Genomic DNA, 20,584 nt, shown 5'->3' with positions numbered 1-20,584 from the left:
CCCTCCTCCTCCGACATATATATCCTCTTGGTCAATCTTTCCTCACTAATTCTCTCCATGTGCCCAAACCATTTCAAAACACCCTCTTCTGCTCTCTCAAGCACGCTCTTTTTATTGCCACACATCTCTCTTACCCTTACGTTACTTACTCGATCAAACCACCTCACACCACACATTGTCCTCAAACATCTCATTTCCAGCACATCCATCCTCCTGCGCACAACTCTATCCATAGCCCACGCCTCGCAACCATACAACATTGTTGGAACCACTATTCCTTTAAACACCCATTTTTGCTTTCCGAGATAATGTTCTCGACTTTCACGCATTCTTCAAGGCTCCCAGGATTTTCGCCCCCTCCCCCACCCTATGATCCACTTCCGCTTCCATGGTTCCATCCGCTGCCAGATCCACTCCCAGATATCTAAAACACTTTACTTCCTCCAGTTTTTCTCCATTCAAACTTACCTCCCAATTGACTTGACCCTCAATCCTACTGTACCTAATAACCTTGCTCTTATTCACATTTACTCTTAACTTTCTTCTTTCACACTCTTTACCAAACTCAATCACCAGCTTCTGCAGTTTCTCACATGAATCAGCCACCAGCGCTGTATCATCAGCGAACAACAACTGACTCACTTCCCAAGCTCTCTCATCCTCTCATCTCCTCCCCTCTCGTTTTTTTTTTTAATTTTCCAAAAGAAGGAACAGAGAACGAGGCCAGGTGAGGATTCCCTCAGAGGCCCAGTCCTCTGTTCTTAACGCTACCTTGCAAACGCAGGAAATGGCGAATAGTATGAAAGAAAGAAATATATATATATATATATATATATATATATATATATATATATATATATATATATATATATATATATATATATATATATGGGAACTTCAGTGAAGGGCGCAAATGGGGAGGTGATAACAAGTAGTGGTGATGTGAGAAGGAGATGGAGTGAGTATTTTGAAGGTTTGTTGAATGTGTTTGATAATAGAGTGGCAGATATAGGGTGTTTTGGTCGAGGTGGTGTGCAAAGTGCGAGGGTTAGGGAAAATGATTTGGTAAACAGAGAAGAGGTAGTAAAAGCTTTGCGGAAGATGAAAGCCGGCAAGGCAGCAGGTTTGGATGGTATTGCAGTGGAATTTATTAAAAAAGGGGGTGACTGTATTGTTGACTGGTTGGTAAGGTTATTTAATGTATGTATGACTCATGGTGAGGTGTCTGAGGATTGGCGGAATGCGTGCATAGTGCCATTGTACAAAGGCAAAGGGGATAAGAGTGAGTGCTCAAGTTACAGAGGTATAAGTTTGTTGAGTATTCCTGGCAAATTATATGGGAGGGTATTGATTGAGAGGGTGAAGGCATGTACAGAGCATCAGATTGGGGAAGAGCTGTGTGGTTTCAGAAGTGGTAGAGGATGTGTGGATCAGGTGTTTGCTTTGAAGAATGTATGTGAGAAATACTTAGAAAAGCAAATGGATTTGTATGTAGCATTTATGGATCTGGAGAAGGCATATGATAGAGTTGATAGAGATGCTCTGTGGAAGGTATTAAGAATATATGGTGTGGGAGGCAAGTTGTTAGAAGCAGTGAAAAGTTTTTATCGAGGATGTAAGTCATGTGTACGTGTAGGAAGAGAGGAAAGTGATTGGTTCTCAGTGAATGTAGGTTTGCGGCAGGGGTGTGTGATGTCTCCATGGTTGTTTAATTTGTTTATGGATGGGGTTGTTAGGGAGGTGAATGCAAGAGTTTTGGAAAGAGGGGCAAGTATGAAGTCTGTTGGGGATGAGAGAGCTTGGGAAGTGAGTCAGTTGTTGTTCGCTGATGATACAGCGCTGGTGGCTGATTCATGTAAGAAACTGCAGAAGCTGGTGACTGAGTTTGGTAAAGTGTGTGAAAGAAGAAAGTTAAGAGTAAATGTGAATAAGAGCAAGGTTATTAGGTACAGTAGGGTTGAGGGTCAAGTCAATTGGGAGGTGAGTTTGAATGGAGAAAAACTGGAGGAAGTGAAGTGTTTTAGATATCTGGGAGTGGATCTGGCAGCGGATGGAACCATGGAAGCGGAAGTGGATCATAGGGTGGGGGAGGGGGCGAAAATTCTGGGAGCCTTGAAGAATGTGTGGAAGTCGAGAACATTATCTCGGAAAGCAAAAATGGGTATGTTTGAAGGAATAGTGGTTCCAACAATGTTGTATGGTTGCGAGGCGTGGACTATGGATAGAGTTGTGCGCAGGAGGATGGATGTGCTGGAAATGAGATGTTTGAGGACAATGTGTGGTGTGAGGTGGTTTGATCGAGTAAGTAATGTAAAGGTAAGAGAGATGTGTGGAAATAAAAAGAGCGTGGTTGAGAGAGCAGAAGAGGGTGTTTTGAAGTGGTTTGGTCACATGGAGAGAATGAGTGAGGAAAGATTGACCAAGAGGATATATGTGTCGGAAGTGGAGGGAACGAGGAGAAGAGGGAGACCAAATTGGAGGTGGAAAGATGGAGTGAAAAAGATTTTGTGTGATCGGGGCCTGAACATGCAGGAGGGTGAAAGGAGGGCAAGGAATAGAGTGAATTGGAGCGATGTGGTATACCGGGGTTGACATGCTGTCAGTGGATTGAATCAAGGCATGTGAAGCGTCTGGGGTAAACCATGGAAAGCTGTGTAGGTATGTATATTTGCGTGTGTGGATGTATGTATGTACATGTGTATGGGGGGGGGGTTGGGCCATTTCTTTCGTCTGTTTCCTTGCGCTACCTCGCAAACGCGGGAGACAGCGACAAAGTATAATAAAAAAAAAATAATATATATAATGACCTATCCCTTGGGATAGGGGAGAAAGAATACTTCCCACGTCTTCCCTGCATGTTGTACAAGGTGAAAAAAGGGGAGGGAGCGGGGGGCTGGAAATCCTCCCCTTCTGCTTTTAATTTTCCAAAAGAAGGAACATAGAAGGGGGCCAAGTGAGGATATTTCCTCTAAGACTCAGTCCTCTATTCTTAATGCTACCTTGCTGATGTGGGAAATGGCAAATATGTATGATAAAAAAAAATATGTAATGACCATTAATTGACCAGCCCCGATGGGAGGATGAACACCTAGATTAGGTGGAGGCTGCCTTAACGCCAGGACCCACAAAAGCTACAATAACCTACTCTAACGAACTTGAAAGACAATGCACATCGTCTACATCAACCCCACCCCACCTGTGATGCACATCTGATCCAATTCAAGGATATCCCTTCTCCCAAAGAACATACAGATGTACATATGAAACTACTTAAAAATATACCACAAACCCACCACACTGCTGATCCACTCTTCACTCTCACAGATCACATACAGTGCAATTAGAACTTTAAAATATTTTCCTACAACAGACCTCGATGACATATCAAATTTCCATGTAAAACATTGGCTTAAATGCAATCCACGCACTTATGAATTTCCTAAATTACTCCTGGCTTGCTCACATAAGACTAATACCAAAACCCTCCAAACCACCCAACTCTCCATTTCCTATGGCCATATAATCACTTCTGTTTTCAGTGTCTAATCCCTTCAAAAAAATGATCCTCAATAAAATCAAGCTAATCATCTTACTCTCACCCACACAGCATGGCTTTAATCATTTCAGTGCCACAATAAACACAGCTTTCACACATAACCTATGTGGCTTCAACCATCCACAACCTCCTTCCTGCACATTTGTGGCAATAGACAGCAGCACAGGTATTACTCCCCTGACACAAAAGATACTAAACAGCCCCTTCATGGTAATAACAAAATGTAGTCAGCAATTTCCATAGTGCTGCTGAGCTAGAATCCATTCCATAATTAATCACCAACTTCTAAGTTCAAATAAAAAGTTTACTCTTGCCTTACACTCCAGCAACCTTTATACATAGATCCCCCCAATCCAAAACAAATATAACACTCACATAACTGATATACCCTGTTATTTACTAAACAACCACCCTCCTGACTTGGTCTTAAGTTGCACTCCACAAGCCACTCACACATAAGAAGCAACACGCCCCAGACAAAAATGAGTCATACTTTCCCATCTATGCTCTGGGCACCACCCATCTCTACAACACTACAAGCACTGTTTCAGTGTATCCCTAAGATCCTTCATATCTACAATGTAACTATCACAACAAAGACACCAAGCTCTTTCTACTCATACTGCCCTTCACTCTCTGCACACAGACACACACACACATCACTATGGCCCTAGCAGTGGATGTGGCCAGCATCCTGAGTGATATCGGATCTCCCATAAAGTAGAAAGCGAATATCCTTTACTTATTGCTTGTCTATGGTTTAGTTCATTAGCTAGGTAGAACCAGGAACATACAAAGAAACAGCAATACCCTGCACTCTATATCTGTCATGTATAATGCACTGAAACAAGAGCCCCTTATCCAGAACCAGGCCCCATAAACCTTTTCATGTTTCATGGTTCATCCCATTGATAGTACATAGCTCTTTCTGTATATCAAATTGTTCCAATTCACTTTCTCTCTTGCATGTCGCACACCCTCATGTTTGTTCAACCCCAAGACACTCAAAGCATCTTTCACTCTATTCTTTCACCTTCTCCTTGTTTCCCTTGCTTCTGACATATATACCCTCTGAGTCAATCTCTCTCTATATATAGCTCTGATGCCTGTTCCCTCCTGGAACCCCTTCCAGGGGTGGCCATAACTAGTGAATTCCAGTGCCACTTTGTAGCCTTTAGTGCCTCACTCTTAACAGGCTACTGGCAGAGGGCAACTCTAATGCAGTGTTTGAAGAGGATACAACCTAACTTTCCTGCTGACTAGTTCTACCTAATTCTCCTGGCTAATGTTCCTACCTACTAATTCTACCAGATATTTCTCCCAAATGCTCCTATCTAAATGTTCCTTCCTACCACTTTTACTTAATGTTCCTACCATTTTGCCAAAAGGCAGGGTTACTGCATAGTGCTTGCTGCAAGAAAATCGAGTTATGAAGAATGAGCTGTGAGAGTTAAGTGTTGTCAAGTGTTATGTGTGACAGAGAGATTGTATGTTTATGGACTGAATGCCATGTGTGGGTGAGGCAGAAAGAAAAGACAGCCACCTGGGTCAAAGAAGAGCAGGTTAAGTAGAACTGCTGAAGTGCTGGCTCAGTATGCAGCCATCACTAATCCTCCTGATACCCAGGTAAGTAGTATTGGTAATATACCTCCCTGGTCATTGGCTGCCTACCAACTACCTCCTACATACCCTTTCAGTCACCCTCTTCATTTGTCCATAGCATTGCCCCTCATCCTCTTCAAGTTCGTACAGACGCCTTTTACTATGACACTTCTTTCTTACCTTGTCCCTCACTTGAACAAACCACCTCACACCATTTAATGTCCTCAAACATTTCATTTCCAACTTATCCACCTTCTTCTGTACTTGTCTATCTAGGGCCCATACCTAGCATCCATACAACACCATTGGAACTACTACATTATCTTTGCCCTCACAAACAATGACCACTATTTCTACACACTCCTCAGTATTCCCTTAACTTTACCTAACCACTTTAACTTCCATGGATTCACTCACTGTCATGTCCACTGCCATGTATCTAAAGCATCCAACCTCCTCCAGGTTCACTCCATTCATGGGCCAATTTGATAACTGTTTCTCCTTGAAGCTATGGAACTCCCCAACAACTATGACCCGGCATATCTTAAAAGACAGGTTTTTCCACTTCCTCCAAAATTCGTGAATACTTTCCCTTGTCTCTTCTTTTTCCCTTTCATTAACCTTTCCATATTTCAATTAAAGCGCAGCCTTAATGTGAATTTTTGTATGTGACTGTGACTGGAGCTTCCAGCATAAAAAAAAAAGTTCGCACTCCACCTACCTAACTCTTTCCACTGTTAAACCTCATAACTTTGCTTTTATTCTAATCTACTCTCAGCTTTTTCCTTCCCACATTCTTCTATACTCAAACACCACCCTCTACAGTTTCTCCTGAATTTGCTGCCAGCACTGTGTCATCTTCAAACAACTGACTCAACTCCTAGGCCTCTCCACCTGACACAGTGAAAACCTGCCCCTCTCTCAAAAATTCTTGCATTTACTTTCCTCGCCACACTGTATACAAGATAACCATGACTAGAGCATTTTCACTTGCCCATACCATAAAAAAGGCATTACACATAAAATGTTGAAACTCGGGCTTAACAGGAAATCTTGTTCAGTCTGTGGAGCCATTGATTATAATCTACCCGTGTAACTTCTGTTTATCTGGCATAAACGGGTTATCTATTTGCATATATTATCAACTGTATGTCTGCTCTATCAGAAATAAACCTTAAACTTCCCCTTCAGTTGTAATACACAGAGAGTTAAAGAAGCACTTCTCTTGAGTTTAAGATGAAAATGGAAGAGTACCTGGAAAAGGATATGGTGCCTGCTACACTACCCATGATATATAAGGTGAAATGTCCTAGTACAAGATATGATGTAGAATGAGGAATATATCAGGCAGAGGTACAATTCATCACTTGTTTCTAAGGTGATGCAGTATATGGAATCAAAGTGGAATCTCTATATCTTTACAACAAATATCAAGTGTGAATAGGAGTCTACTGTTGGGCATCATCTCAGACAATGAGCCTCTCCCTTCATTCCCATGGTAATCCACTACTGTGTTTATCAAAACTCCAACATTATAGGATTTGAAAAGTGTATTTCAGTTTTTGTTTGCCTCTAGCTCTTTATATCAAATCAGTTTTGTAAAGTGCTTTCTTAGTGTCACTTAACATTGAAAAACCTAACCTATTTTTCCCCATTCAATATTTCATACTAAGAGAAGCAGAAACATGATACATGGAGTTTACAGAAGCCTAACCTTACATATTTTCCAAGAATAGGTGTATATGAAAAGTAAATAGTTATCTACTGCCAGTATTATTATATCAAAAACACATGTAATGGTTTTCACACAAGGAAAAGTTGCAACATCCATCATGTGAAAAAAAAAATCATGTCTTACACAATTCTTATCTAACTTTCAATTCTGTTATCATAAAAGTTATGGAAATGCCATGAATTTAAGTAAAACATTTTTCATAAAGAAGAATTTTACAATACAAAATTTAGCTGTATATAATAAAGTAAGCAACTTTAATGCATACATTTCAAATTTATCAAAGAATCTGGGATAAGTTTATTAAAATTGTAAATATATGGCTCTTATTAGAGTATCATTAAACTATAGTAAGAAACTAACAGTGATTTCAAAATCCTTTTCACTTCTATATTAATTTGTGGAATTGTCTTCACAAACTCACACTAATGCTGACAATGAAAACTTAATGCTACATTTTATACTGTTAATGCCAAATTAAAATAGCATTGTATTGAGGTAACATGGCTTTGGGCATTATGGTATGCCTTGAAAGCACTTTTCTATAAGTGGCATTTTTGCTTTGTTTACACTGGATACATTTGTTGAGCTAATTCTGTTTTATTTCATATTCATAGCTGCACTGAAAAATCCTTTGGCATGTAATACTATTATATGCAATGTGATGTTTCAAATGCCTCAATTACTTATTGAAATAAGTAAATTATGTTTCTACATCTTGAAATAAATTTAGTGTCCTTCCATAAAAAATTAGCAGATGGAGAAAAAATGAGGTGTAGAGGACTAGCAATTAAATTTTTCTTTTTTACTTATTATCTTACAGTTCAAGTCTTTATAAATGTATCTAACAGTGACAGGAAATTGAAATTTTGGCTGGTCACTTCTGTAATGTTTCAAAAACATTAAATGTAATGAAAAACTGTACCTCATAAACTATAGTGATGCTATGCTTCTAGATGCTACCAATATGATTTTTTTTCTCTCTACAAGAAAATCCACCTAACTTCTTACAGATTAACACTTAAAATGTTATTTTAGTAACCAAACAGATGTTAGTCTAATTGCAACATTATTTTTGCATACCTCTTAAAATCTTATTATGTTATCCAAGTATATTTCATTTTAAATACAATGCTATTTTTGCTACCAGAATGATTACATGTCTAACTACTAAAGTCAAAATTTTCAAAGTAAGTCACTAACTTAATTCTAAGTCAACTGTTTCTCCCCTGAAAAGAAATTCTGACTGCAATGCCTACCCTCTGACATCAAAGTCTAACTATAACACTTATAACAAATCCAGATTTCTTTTCTCAAGGTAAATTGTACATCAAATAAATGTGGCTGGTAACTTTTGAAGATCAGTTTACCATCTGATCACAAGTCATCAAATACTGCTTGATCATGAATGCCATAACCTAAAGATTCAATCATAAAGATAAACAAATATTCACAAAAGCAATGAGGAGAAATAAACAGAGGATCATCAATCACATACAGGCTAACATGTCAACCATAAAGCAAGCACATTTGAACTTGTATGTCTTTAAAGCCAAACCTTAACATTAAACACTCAAAAGATGTGATGAATATAGGCAAAATAGATAAGTTTACTTCAGAGTTTTTGCTGTATAATCAAGAAATCATGCAACTACTGTAATCTGATCTTAATATGTATCAAGTGGTATAACTGATAATCTGTTTACCCAATCAGAGTTCCTTTTAAATATAATAAAAAAAAACATACACTACAAAAGAAACAGGAAAACCATTAACATCTTAAAATCTTATCAAGTGTTGCAAGATTCTTCAAAACTTTTAAATTCTACATCACGGCTACCTGAGTTTCATCTGAAAGCATATAGTGAACTTAAAAAGAAAATCAGGAAAATGTTAAATTGATGACACCAAATAATAACACTACCAGGTGCATCAAACATAAGTTGTCTATAATAATGACAAAATACATTTAACATTCAAAGAACAACAAGCTATTTTCTGAGGTGTAGCAAATCAGCAAGAGGAAGGTAACTATTTTCAGGATGCTGCAAAGACTTTGGCTTGCCATAAACCAGGAGTGTGGAAAAGGCTCCTCATCCTTTATCACCAGCCTCCACGCTTTAAATCTTAATTAAGTCAACCTGAAAATATAAAGAAAATTAATCAAAAGTCCCTTAATTTCATCTTAATGGAAAAATACATAAATACACTGTAATCAATACTGTTTATTTTTTTTTCAAACTTTATTGCCATTTCTCACATTAGCTGGGTAGCACCAGGAGGAGGTGAAGAAAGGCTGCATCCACTTAAATCTATTTTCTGGCTATCATGTGCAATGCACTGAAACCACAGCTCCCTGTCCACAACCAGGGTAAGAGAGAGGTATGGTAGTAAGAAGAGTATGGTTGAAAGCTCAAGACAGTGTGCAGGAACAGTTTGGACATAAGAGGATCAGCAGAGAAATGAAGTAAGATGAACTATGTGTTAGAAGCAAAGGGAACAAGGAGGAGGAGGAAATCTCATACAAGTTGAAAGAAGAGAGTGAAAGATTCCTTGGGTAATTGGGGCCTAAGCATGTTTGAAAGTGTGAAGTGTCCAGGGGATGGAATGAAATGGAGCAAATTGGCATATAGAGGGCAACATAACTCCTAATGGGCTACATGAAAATAGTCAAGGGGAACAAGAAAGAGGTCTTTGGTGACTGGCTCTGGATAGTGGAATATGGTTTTGGTGCATTATGCACAACATCTAGAGAGTGGATGTATGCATGCATATGATACCATTGTGAATATTTTAAAATCTCATACAGATATGCATGTCAAATGTTACTGATCTGTAACTAAGTCATGTAATGAAACAACCCCAGGGGATTTAAGTTTTTCCCCTCACTCCTAAAACCATAATAAACAAAGATACTGTACATGAAAGAGATAAATGCAAAATACTACTGTGTATGGCATGTCATTTTTACCAAACATTCACAGATTGTCCACACTTCTAAATCCTCTACAGTATCTCCAAGAACACACTGATGTGAGCTACACTAAAAACATTTTAATTTCTGGCAGAAAAATAGCTATCGTACAACAAGCATCTTAAAGAAGATTTTAAGCTCATGCCCCCTTTGTACACTAAACCAGTTTTATTTATACTATCCCTATTGCAAAGAATCACTTTCTTGTTGGTTATATGTCTAATCTATTAAGAATATCACACAGAATAACCTGCACTCCATTGAAATGATTACTATACTACCATACCTGCACTATGAAGCCTGCCACTTCAGTGGGTTGTTGACTTTTGGTACATGGACGACTTCAGGGCATCCTTGCTATTCACATCAAGGGAACCACTGAAATATGCTGCATTCACATAGTCTAAGAACCTGTGTGGTGAAAAGACACAAGTGTGGAAATAATGTGGAAAGTGCAACCTGTTTCAGTGCCTAACATGAACTATAAAACATTCTTCAATGAAACTAAATGAACTATGAAACACTCTTCGATGTAAATGATATTATGTAAAGGCAATACAAACAATATGAGTAGAAAGGAGTTGTAATCACATAACATAATATTTCAGTGATACCTTACTGAGGAACTATGCATTCGAATCTGATCTGAATATAACCTTTATCCTCCAAGTTGCAGCTCATCTGTTCATAAGAGCTAACGATAAGGGTGGAATTTATGCAGTGATGCTCCAAACATAACAGCAGGAATGAGGCAAATACATTCAAAATATAAACCATCAGAGAGTTTTTTCCTCAAAGGTATGGGTAAAATAGATGGCATCAGGATCTTGCAATTTCAAAATCTGGGTACTATGGTAATTCTTTAAAGGATGTGTGAGTTTGTGACATAACGTGCAATCATTTTGATTAGATATGAGGTACATGGCATAAAGTATATGGTACAGAGGTATAAGTATGTTCAATATACCCAGTAATGAGTATTGGAGAGTGGTGAGGAAAAAGAGTGTGAACTATATGAGGCATTAATGGATCTGGAAAAAGCATATGATGGGGTGACAGAGTGGCCATGTGGAGGATCTATGAATACACATAAGGTACAGATCATGGAAATTATTAAATCCAGTAAGGAATCTTAAACAGGACAGTCAGGCATGTGAGTGAGTTGGAAAGGAGGGTGAGTGGTTCTTCCTGAAAGTGGGCTTACATCAAAATATATGATGTCATTATGGTTGTTTAATCTGTTTATGGGCTAGATGGTGAGGGAAGTGAATCCAAGGGTCTCAGAGCAAGTAATAGGGTTGAATAAGGTGCTGTTTATGGATGACATGGTTCTGGCAGGAGACTTAAGACAAACTCAGAAGCTGGAGACAATCTGGGTGAGTGTGTGAAAAGAGAAAGTTGAGAATGAAAGTAAACAAAAGTAAGGTGCAGAGATGCATTAGGGAGCAGAGACAGGTTGGTTTGAGAGTAAGTCTGAATGGGGAGGATCTGGAGAAAGTGGAGCACTTCAAACACTTCAGAGTGGATATGGCATCAGATAGAACCAAGTTGAGGTGAGTCATGGAGTGGGAAAGGGGGCTAAGGTACTGGGCGCACTAAGGAGTGTAGGGAAGGAGGTCATTGTCTGATGGGACAAATTTCTGTACGTCAAAAGGTACAGTAGTCCTGACAGTTTTGTATGTATGATTCTTGGGCCCAAAATGCAAAAGAATGGAGATGCATGGATGTGTTGGAAGTGAGATGCCTGAAGACAACATGTGGTGTAAGGCAGAATGATTAGGTCAGGTATGACAGTATATGAGAGAGGTCTGGTAGTAAGTCAAGTATGATTAAGAAAGTTGACCAGAGTATGCTAAAATGATTCAGACATAAAGGGAGGATGAGTAAAGAGACAGACTAAGAGGATATACATGCCAGAATTGAAGTGAGCATGGAGGAGTACCACTGAGTAGGGAAAGATTTCACCAAAATAATAGGTGTATCATGTAGCACTCACTGTATGTCTTGCTAGATGAATAATACTGTTGCTCACCTATATTACAAAATCACCTGTTATGGGTTCACCTGGAACAGATGTCAACTACAAGTAAGTTATGGTCTCATTCACTTACATCCACTCTTGATGTCATTTGTATTGCACTGAAACCACAGCCCTTTTTTCAAAAATCAGGCCCCACACACCTTTCTGTAGCTTTCCCTGACTGATTCAAATGACCTGATTCATGTATTACAACCTCCTGCATGTTTAGGCCCTTAGCATTTAACCTTTCTTACTCCATCCTTCCATCTGCAATTCTGTCTCCTCTTTCTCCTAGTCCCCTCCACTTGACACACACATCCTCTTTGTCAACCTCTCATCACTCATTCCCTCCATATGTCCAAACCATATCAGCACACCCTCTTCAGCTCTCTTAACTTTCCTTTTCTTATTTAACCATCTCTCTCTTACCCTAACATCTGTTACTCTATCAACCCTCCTCCCACCATATATTGTCCTCAAACATTTCATTTCCAACATATTCACACTTCTCTAAACATTTTCATCTACAGCCTATGCCCAGCATCTATACAACCTTGTCAAGACCACTGTACCTTCAAACCTGCTCCCTTTACCCTCCCAGATACTGACTTCCCCTCCCAAACATTCCTTTATACTCCCAGGACCGTCAACCTATCCTAAGACTTCAGCTACCATGGTTCCACTGGCTATGTCCACTTCCAAGTATCTAAAAGATTTCAACTTCTTCAGGTATTCTCCATACAAGCTCATGCTGCAACTAGCCCTAACTGGAGAGAAGTTATGATGGCATTATCTTTATTATGTATGCATGAAAAGTTCCTCTGGTAATATATCAAAGAGCGTACAATTCATGAGTAATGAATACTGGCCAGCCTTATTTCTGAGCTTATTACAATTCTTATCGGGCTGAAAACATAACTTATGATACACCACTCAGAAATTATGACTAGCTAATACTGGCCCTGTGCTATCTAATACAAGGTTAGTAGATAAAAACTATTATCAATTACATGAAAATATCTTAATGGTGTTACGATTGGATGGATGAACCTTTGAACATGAATGTGAAAGAGAGTGAAATAATAATGACTGCAATGTAAGAATGAGAAGACTGAAACGAAATACTGGAGAAAAATCTTTCTATGATAGCTAAAAAGAAGTAAGAACATGGATATCAAAAAGAAGAAAAAAAGAAGTAAAATTTGTATGAGAAAATATCCAGTTCAATAACACATGTAAATGGCAAAATAAAGACAGAATCAGCAATGAAGATATGAGAACATTTCACCAGTGCTGAAGGTACATACATCAGATAGCAGAAGGTTTAAAAAAGCATATGTATACATGGACAGGGGTACTCTGAAAGTGTTCCATAAACTGATGTTTTCAGTGAACAAGCAAATGAAACAACATAAAGACTCAATGGTGAATCTAATGATAATAAATTAGACTCAAGTGATGAAGTTACTGATTATGATGATGATATTTACTATATAAGAAACTAAATGAAAAGTTTCAAGTTGCCTTAACCCCTTAGGATCCATTACTCCTGTCTTTACAACAGCAAAAGTAAAGCCAGGCAACAGTCCTGGATAACATCAGTGCTCACAGACAATAAATCATGAAGTTACTGAAAAGAATCAACCTGGCTAAGCAATCACTGCAATAGCTGATACTTATGATCACAGTTTGAAGACTAAGTAATGAAAATGATTAAAAATGACAAAAATGTGTGTGAATAATGTAACAATCAAAACAAATTATTGAGGTGAAACTGAAGCTAAAAATGAATATCACATATACCTAACATCAGTTTAAGGAGCTATCTTCTTAACTGCAGTTACAGTGCGTCTGTGACCAAATCTCCTTTTTATTGCTAATCATTAAATTTTTCACATCTTGTGCACCCAGGCTGATCTGCATGTCTTCAAGGAAGTTGCCCACTTCTGTTCTGAACAATTCTAGGGGGTCATCCAATGATGTTCATTAGATGTACTGGTTGTGGGTTAAAAACATGAGATCTTAGAATTTTGCACATCACCTTTTCTACATATTTCATTTGTAGATTTGATTTGTACAGAGTACCCATCCTTAATCCCACATGATATTATCTTTTGATTTTTGTTAAGGACTGAGCCTTCCAGTATTTTCCAAGTATAAATCATGACCAATCCCTTGTGTATGTGTTCTAGTGAGTCTAATGCTAAGGCTTTCAGGCTGTTCCAGTATTTCTTAAGTATTATCATAGTGAGTGGAAGAGTGCTGGTGGGAGAGATATGATGGAAGAATGCAAGGGAGGTATGTTAGGACAGGAATAAGTTGAGACTCTTTTGCCATGGCCATCCCTTTCATATCGTATCACAGATATAAAAAGATATATACCATAGTGCACAGATGAAGGTCGTTATGAAACTATGAACATTTTCCAGTTCAGCAATGTTTCCAGCCCTGTATGGTAATATCAGCACACAAGAGAATTACAGGAAGGTGAAAACAAGTACAGTACCACGAACAGTGTTATCAGTGGTCTTGCTCTTCACGTTATGAAAGTTCTTTAAACTCAACCTATCATGTTTATCACCCACAGAACCTTACTTGTCAACTTTGTCAGGGAAATCTTCAACACAGTTATCTTGTGAGTCTTTGCTGGTCATCTCTGAGGTAGTGTTGATGATGGGGGATACATGGGTTGGCCCTCTCATTCCAAGGAAAGCCTGAAAACGTCCCCAGACGAATGCCACCATTTCATACTCATTTGGTTGCTTCATGATGTCATGCTTCACCTGATAGAGAATGAAGGAGGGATCTTGCATATCTAAAAATTCATTAAAGCAATTATAAAAGTTTAATTGCTAACTGAACTCTTCAATAAGATTAAGTTGTTACCACATTATAAAATATGCAAAAAATGTAGGTTTTAACAGTTGAAGACCTTTTCTCTCCAGGGTCTTTTCCTGCAAATCTGAGATACATTTCTTGGAAATACACCAGCTAGAACCATGTCCAGCCTCATAATCGGTGCAGAGGCAGCAATGTATGCTTACTTCCTGGACATCAACCATCCCCACAACACAACAAACAGTGATCCAACATATCTCAAGACCTCTTCATTCCACACTACAGCTATTGCAGTGAAGACAATGAAAACTTACTACTCAACTGCCCTGGACTGTGGTCCCTCTCAGTGGATGTGACTGGCTTCCTGAGCAGTGCAGGGCCCAATAAAAGAAGAAAGGAGCCCCAGGAGCAAGAATCTAGATGGGTAGATGTACTGTAAATAATACATACATACATACATACATACATACACATACCAATGATGTCTCAGCTACATCTCTTCCTTGTATATCAACTGACCCTTTTATGTCTTCTATCTCATACTTGTATCTCCCCTGACAATGCGATCATCACATGAAAGTGCACTTGGGAACTTATTGTACTTCATTTTCCCCTTGGTTATCAGCAAATACTAGATCATGCACACCACTCTGACCATTTTCAAGTGGAGAAGTAATAACAGGTAGTGATGAAGTGAGAAGGGGATAGAGTGAGTATTTTGAAGGTTTGTTGAATGGGTTTGATGATAAAGTGGTCAGGATGGGGTGCAAAGTGAGAGGGTCAGGGAGAATGGTTTGGTTAAGAAAGAAGAGGTAGTGAAAGATTTGAGGAAGATGAAATCCAGCAACGCAGTGGGTTTCGATGGTATTGCAGTAGAATTCATTAAGAAAGGGGGTGACTGTGTTGTTGATTTATTGGTAAGGATATTGAATGGATCATGGTGAAGTGCCTGAGGATTGGGAGAATGCATGCATAGTGCCACTGTATAAAGGCAAATGGGATAAAGGTGAGTGTATAAACTACAGAGGCATAAGTTTGTTGAGTATTCTTGGAAAATTATAGGGGAGGGTATTAACTGAGAGGGTGAAGGTATGTACAAAGCATCAGACTGGGGAAGAGCAGTGTGGTTTCAGAAGTGGTAGAGGACATGCGGATCAGGTGTTTGAAGAATGTATGTGAGAAATACTTAAAAAACAGATGGATTTGTATGTACCATTCATGGATCTGGAGAAGGATCACAGGGTTGATAGAGATGCTTTGTGTAAGGTCTTAGGAATATATGGTATGGGAGGTAAGTTGCTAGAAGCAGTGAAAAGATTTTATCAAGGACGTAAGGCACGTATACGAGTATGAAGAGAGGAGAGTAATTAGTTCTCAGTGAAGGTCAATCTGTGGCAGGGGTGTGTGGTGTCTTCAAGGTAGTTTAAATTGTTAATGGATGGGGTGGTTAGGGAGGTTAATGCAAGACTTTTGGAGAGAGGGGTGAGTATGCAGTATGGTGGGGATGAGGGGGTCTGGGAAGAGAGTCGGTTGTTGTTCATCAGTGTTACAACCCTAGTGGCTGATTTGAGTGAGAAACTGCAGAGGTTGGTGACCGAGTTTTTGAAAAGTATGTGAAAGGAGAAAGTTGAGAGTAAATGTGATTAAGAGCAAGGTTATTAGGTTCAGTAGAAAAATTGGAGGAAGTGAAGTGTTTTTTAGATATCTGGGAGTGGACTTAGCAGTGAATGGAACCATGGAAGTGGATGTGAGTCACAGGGTGGGGGAGGGGACGAAGGTTCTAAGAATGATGAAGAATGTGTGGAGGGAGAGAATGTGATTTTGGAGGAAAAATGAGTATGTCTGAAGGAACAGTAGTTCCAACAATGTTATAAGGTTGTGAGGCATGGGTTATAGATAGGGTTGTACAGAGGAGGGTGGATGTGTCGGAAATGAGATGTTTATGGACAATATGTGGTGTGAAAGGGTTTGATTAGTAACGAAATGGTAAAAAAGATGTGTGGAAATAAAGAGTGTGGATGGGAGAGCAGAAGAGCGAGCGTTGAAGTAGTTTGGACATATAGAGAGAATGAGTGAGGAGGGATTGACAAAGAGGATATGTGTCAGAGTTTGAGGGAACAAAAAGAAGCGGGAGACCAAATTGGAGGTGGTAGGATGGAGTGAAAAAGGAAAATAGTGAATAGGAACGATGTGGTATACCACATACATACATATACACATACACAAACATATACACATATAACATACAAACCTCCAACAGCCAGGATCGAACCCGGGACCCCTGTGCCTGGCCCATGGCCTAGTGGTAGCATTCCCACCAGTTGCACAGGGGTTCCAGCTTCAATCCTGGCTGTAGGAGGTTTGTATGTTATATGAAGGTGCGCTTTCCTATGCATTTTGTTCGTATATACACATATGTACATATTCATACTTGTTTGCCTTCATCCATTCCTGGTGGTGCCCCGCCCACAGGAAACAGCATCACTACCTCCTGCTTCAGCAAGGTAGTGCCACAAAAACAGATGAAAAAGGCCACATTTGTGCACACTCAGTCTCTAGCTGACATGTGTAATGCACCAAAACCACAGCTCCCTATCCACATCCAGGCCCCACAGAAATTTGCACGGTTTATTCCAGATGTTTCACATACTCTGGTTCAGTCCTTTGGCAGCACATCGACCCCACTATACCACAATGTTCCAATTCACTCTATTCCTTGCACACCTTTCACCCTCCTGTATATCCAGGCCCCAATTGGTCAAAACCTTTTTTACTCCATCCTTCCATCTCCAATTTAGTCTCCTGCTTCTCCTTGTTCCATCCATCTCTGACACATATATCATCTTTGTCAACCTTTCCTTACTCATTCTCTCCAAATGTCCAAATCATTTCAACACACCCTCTTCTGCTCTCTCAACCACAATATTTTTATTACCACATATTTCTCTTACCCTTTCATTGCATACTTGATCAAACCATCTTACACCACATATTGTCCTCAAACTTTTCATTTCCAACACAACCACCCTCCTTTGTACAACCTAACTATAGCCCATGTTTCAGAACCATATAGTATTGTTGGAACTACCATTCCTTCAAACATACCCATTTTTGCTCTCCTTCCACACAGCCTTCATTGCTCCCAAAATCTTTGTCCCCTCCCCCACCCTGTGACTTACTTCCACTTCCATGGTTCCATCCACTGCTAAGTCCACTCCCATATATCTAAAACACTCCACTTTCTCCAAATTTTCTCCATTCAAAATTACATCCCAATCAATTTGTCTCTCAACCCTACTGAACCTAATAACCTTGCTCTTATTCAAATTTACTCTCAACTTTCTCCTTTCACACACTTTTCCAAACACAGTCACCAACTTCTGCAGTTTCTCACTCGAATCAGCCACCAATGCTGTATCATCAGCAAGCAACAATTGACTCACTTCCCAGGTCCTCTCATCTCCAACACACTGCATACTTGCCCCTCTCTTTTATTTACCTCTCTAACCACTCCATCCATAAACAAATCAAACAACCATGGGGACATCACACACCCCTGCCACAGACCGACCTTCACTGGAAACCAATCACTCTCCTCTCTTCCTACTCGTACACATGCCTTACATCATTGGTAAAAACTTCTCACTGTTTCTGGTATCTTACCATCCACACCATATACTCCCAAGACCTTCTACAAACCATCTCTATCAACCCTATCATATGCTTTCTCAAGATCCATAAGTGCTACATACAAATCATTCTGTTTTTTGAAGTATTTCTCACACATTCTTCAAAGCAAACATCTGATCCACACATCCTCTACCACTTCTGAAACCACACTGCTCCTCCCCAATCTGATGCTCTGTACATGCCTTCACCCTCTCAATCAATACCCTACCATGTAATTTCCCAAGAATACTCAACAAATATATGCCTCTGTAGTTTAAACACTCACCTTTATCCCCTTTGCCTTTGTACAATGGCACGATGCATTCATTCCGCCAATCCTCAGGCATTTCACTATGATCCATACATACACTCAATATCCTTACCAGCCAATCAACAAGAAAGTCACCCCCTGTCTTAACAATTTCTACTGCAATACCATCCAAACCTGCCGCCTTGCTGGATTTCACCTTCCGCAAAGCTTTCACAACCTCTTCATTCTTAACCAAACCACTCTCCCTGACCCTCTCACTTTGTACACCACCCCGGACAAAACACCCTACATCTGCCACTCTATCCTCAAACACATTCAACAAACATTCAAAATACTCACTCCATCTCCTTCTCACCTCATCACTACCTGTTATTACTTCCCCCTTGCCCCCTTCACTGATGTTCCCATTTGTTCTCTTGTCTTATGAATGTTATTCATGTCCTTCCAAAACATCTTTTTATTCTCCCTAAAATTCAGTGATAGTCTCTCACCCCAGCTTTCATTTGCCCTCTTTTTCAATCTTTGTCCCTTCCTCATGACCTCCTCCCATTTTCTCTTATACATCTCCCAGTCATTTGCACTTCTTCCTTGTAAGTATTGTCCAAATGCCTCTCTTTCCTTTTTCACTAACAACTTTACTTCTTCATCTCACCACTCACTACCCTTACTAACATGCTCATATCCCATCTTTCTCATGCCACATGAATCTTTTCCACAAGCCATCACTGCTTCTCTAAATACATCCCATTCCTCACCCACTCCTCTCATGTCATTTGCTCTCACCTTTTGCCATTCAATACTCAATCTCTCCTGGTACTTCCTCACACAAGTCTCCTTTCCAAGCTCACTTACTCTCACCACTCTCTCCTCCCAACATTTTCTCTTCTTTTTTGAAAACCTCTACAAATCTTCACCTTCGCCTCCACAAGGTAATGATCGGACAACCCTCCATCTGCCCCTCTCAGCATATTAACATCCAATAGTCTCTCTTTTACACACCTATCTATTAACACATAATCCAATAATGCCCTTTGACCATCTCTCCTACTCACATACCTATACTTATGTATATCTCTCTTTTCACACCAGGTAATCCCAATCACCAGTCTTTATTTAGCACACAAATCCACAAGCTCTTCACCATTTCCATTCACAACACTGAATACCCCATGTACACCAATTATACCCCCAATTGCCACATTACTCACTTTTGCATTTAAATCACCCATCACTAATACCCGCTCTCCTGCATCAAAGCTGCTGTCACACTCACTCAGCTGCTCCCAAAACACTTGCCTCTCATGATCTTTCTTCTCATGACCTGGTGCATAGGCACCCATCTCATATTGGTGCACTGTGGCCATGTAAACTCTGATTAAGTGATATAGTGGGAGAGTTATCTCCACCTAGTATCTGACTTCCAATCTCAACAACCCAGAGGTGCAGTTCTGTGTCCTGTCCACCTGCTTGCCATTTCCACTACCTTTTTCTTTTCCAACTGCTACGCTAAAGTAAAGAGAAGATATTTCTAATCACTAGAAACTCACAGGTGAAATCAACTGACCTGAGTGAAAGACTTGATGATGAGAGTGAGAAGCAGGTTGATAAGCACCCAAGAATTACAAAGCACAAAGATGAAAAACATGAATGGCACCATCAATGAGACTTGCTTCATCTCCTCAAACTGGAATTTTCCTGAAAAGAGTAATACAATAAAAGACTGAAATGACTAAAACACAAAAACTGAATTGTGGAATTTTGAAAATTTTCTAAAACAAGCACAGAAAATATTTTTCATACATTATCATTATCATTACGTATCATATCATAAAAGAAGGAACAGAGAAGGTAAATAAAGTGCTTAAGACAAGAGAACAAATGGGAACATCCGTGAATGGGGCTAATGGGAAGGTGATAACAAG

The 20,584-nt window shown here is 39.4% G+C and overlaps 1 protein-coding gene across 1 annotated transcript in view; it reads right to left on the bottom strand.

The window, feature by feature from the left end:
- Positions 1–6,706: 6,706 nt before the first annotated feature.
- The window catches only part of LOC139766169 (polycystin-1-like), a 303,003-nt gene continuing 289,125 nt past the window's right edge, over positions 6,707–20,584 (bottom strand). Inside the window, exons 58-61 of the mRNA XM_071694439.1 lie at positions 20,227–20,357; positions 14,480–14,667; positions 10,151–10,275; positions 6,707–9,031 (exon numbers count right to left, since the gene is read on the bottom strand). Coding sequence (XP_071550540.1) covers positions 10,173–10,275; positions 14,480–14,667; positions 20,227–20,357 — 422 coding nt within the window. The 3' untranslated portion in view covers positions 6,707–9,031; positions 10,151–10,172. The remainder of the gene's footprint in view (positions 9,032–10,150; positions 10,276–14,479; positions 14,668–20,226; positions 20,358–20,584) is intronic.

The sequence above is a fragment of the Panulirus ornatus genome, chromosome 57, assembly GCF_036320965.1.
Source record: "Panulirus ornatus isolate Po-2019 chromosome 57, ASM3632096v1, whole genome shotgun sequence".
NCBI lineage: Eukaryota > Metazoa > Arthropoda > Malacostraca > Decapoda > Palinuridae > Panulirus > Panulirus ornatus.
Note: the sequence above shows the minus strand (reverse complement) of the source record. Positions and strands in the feature narration are given on the sequence as shown.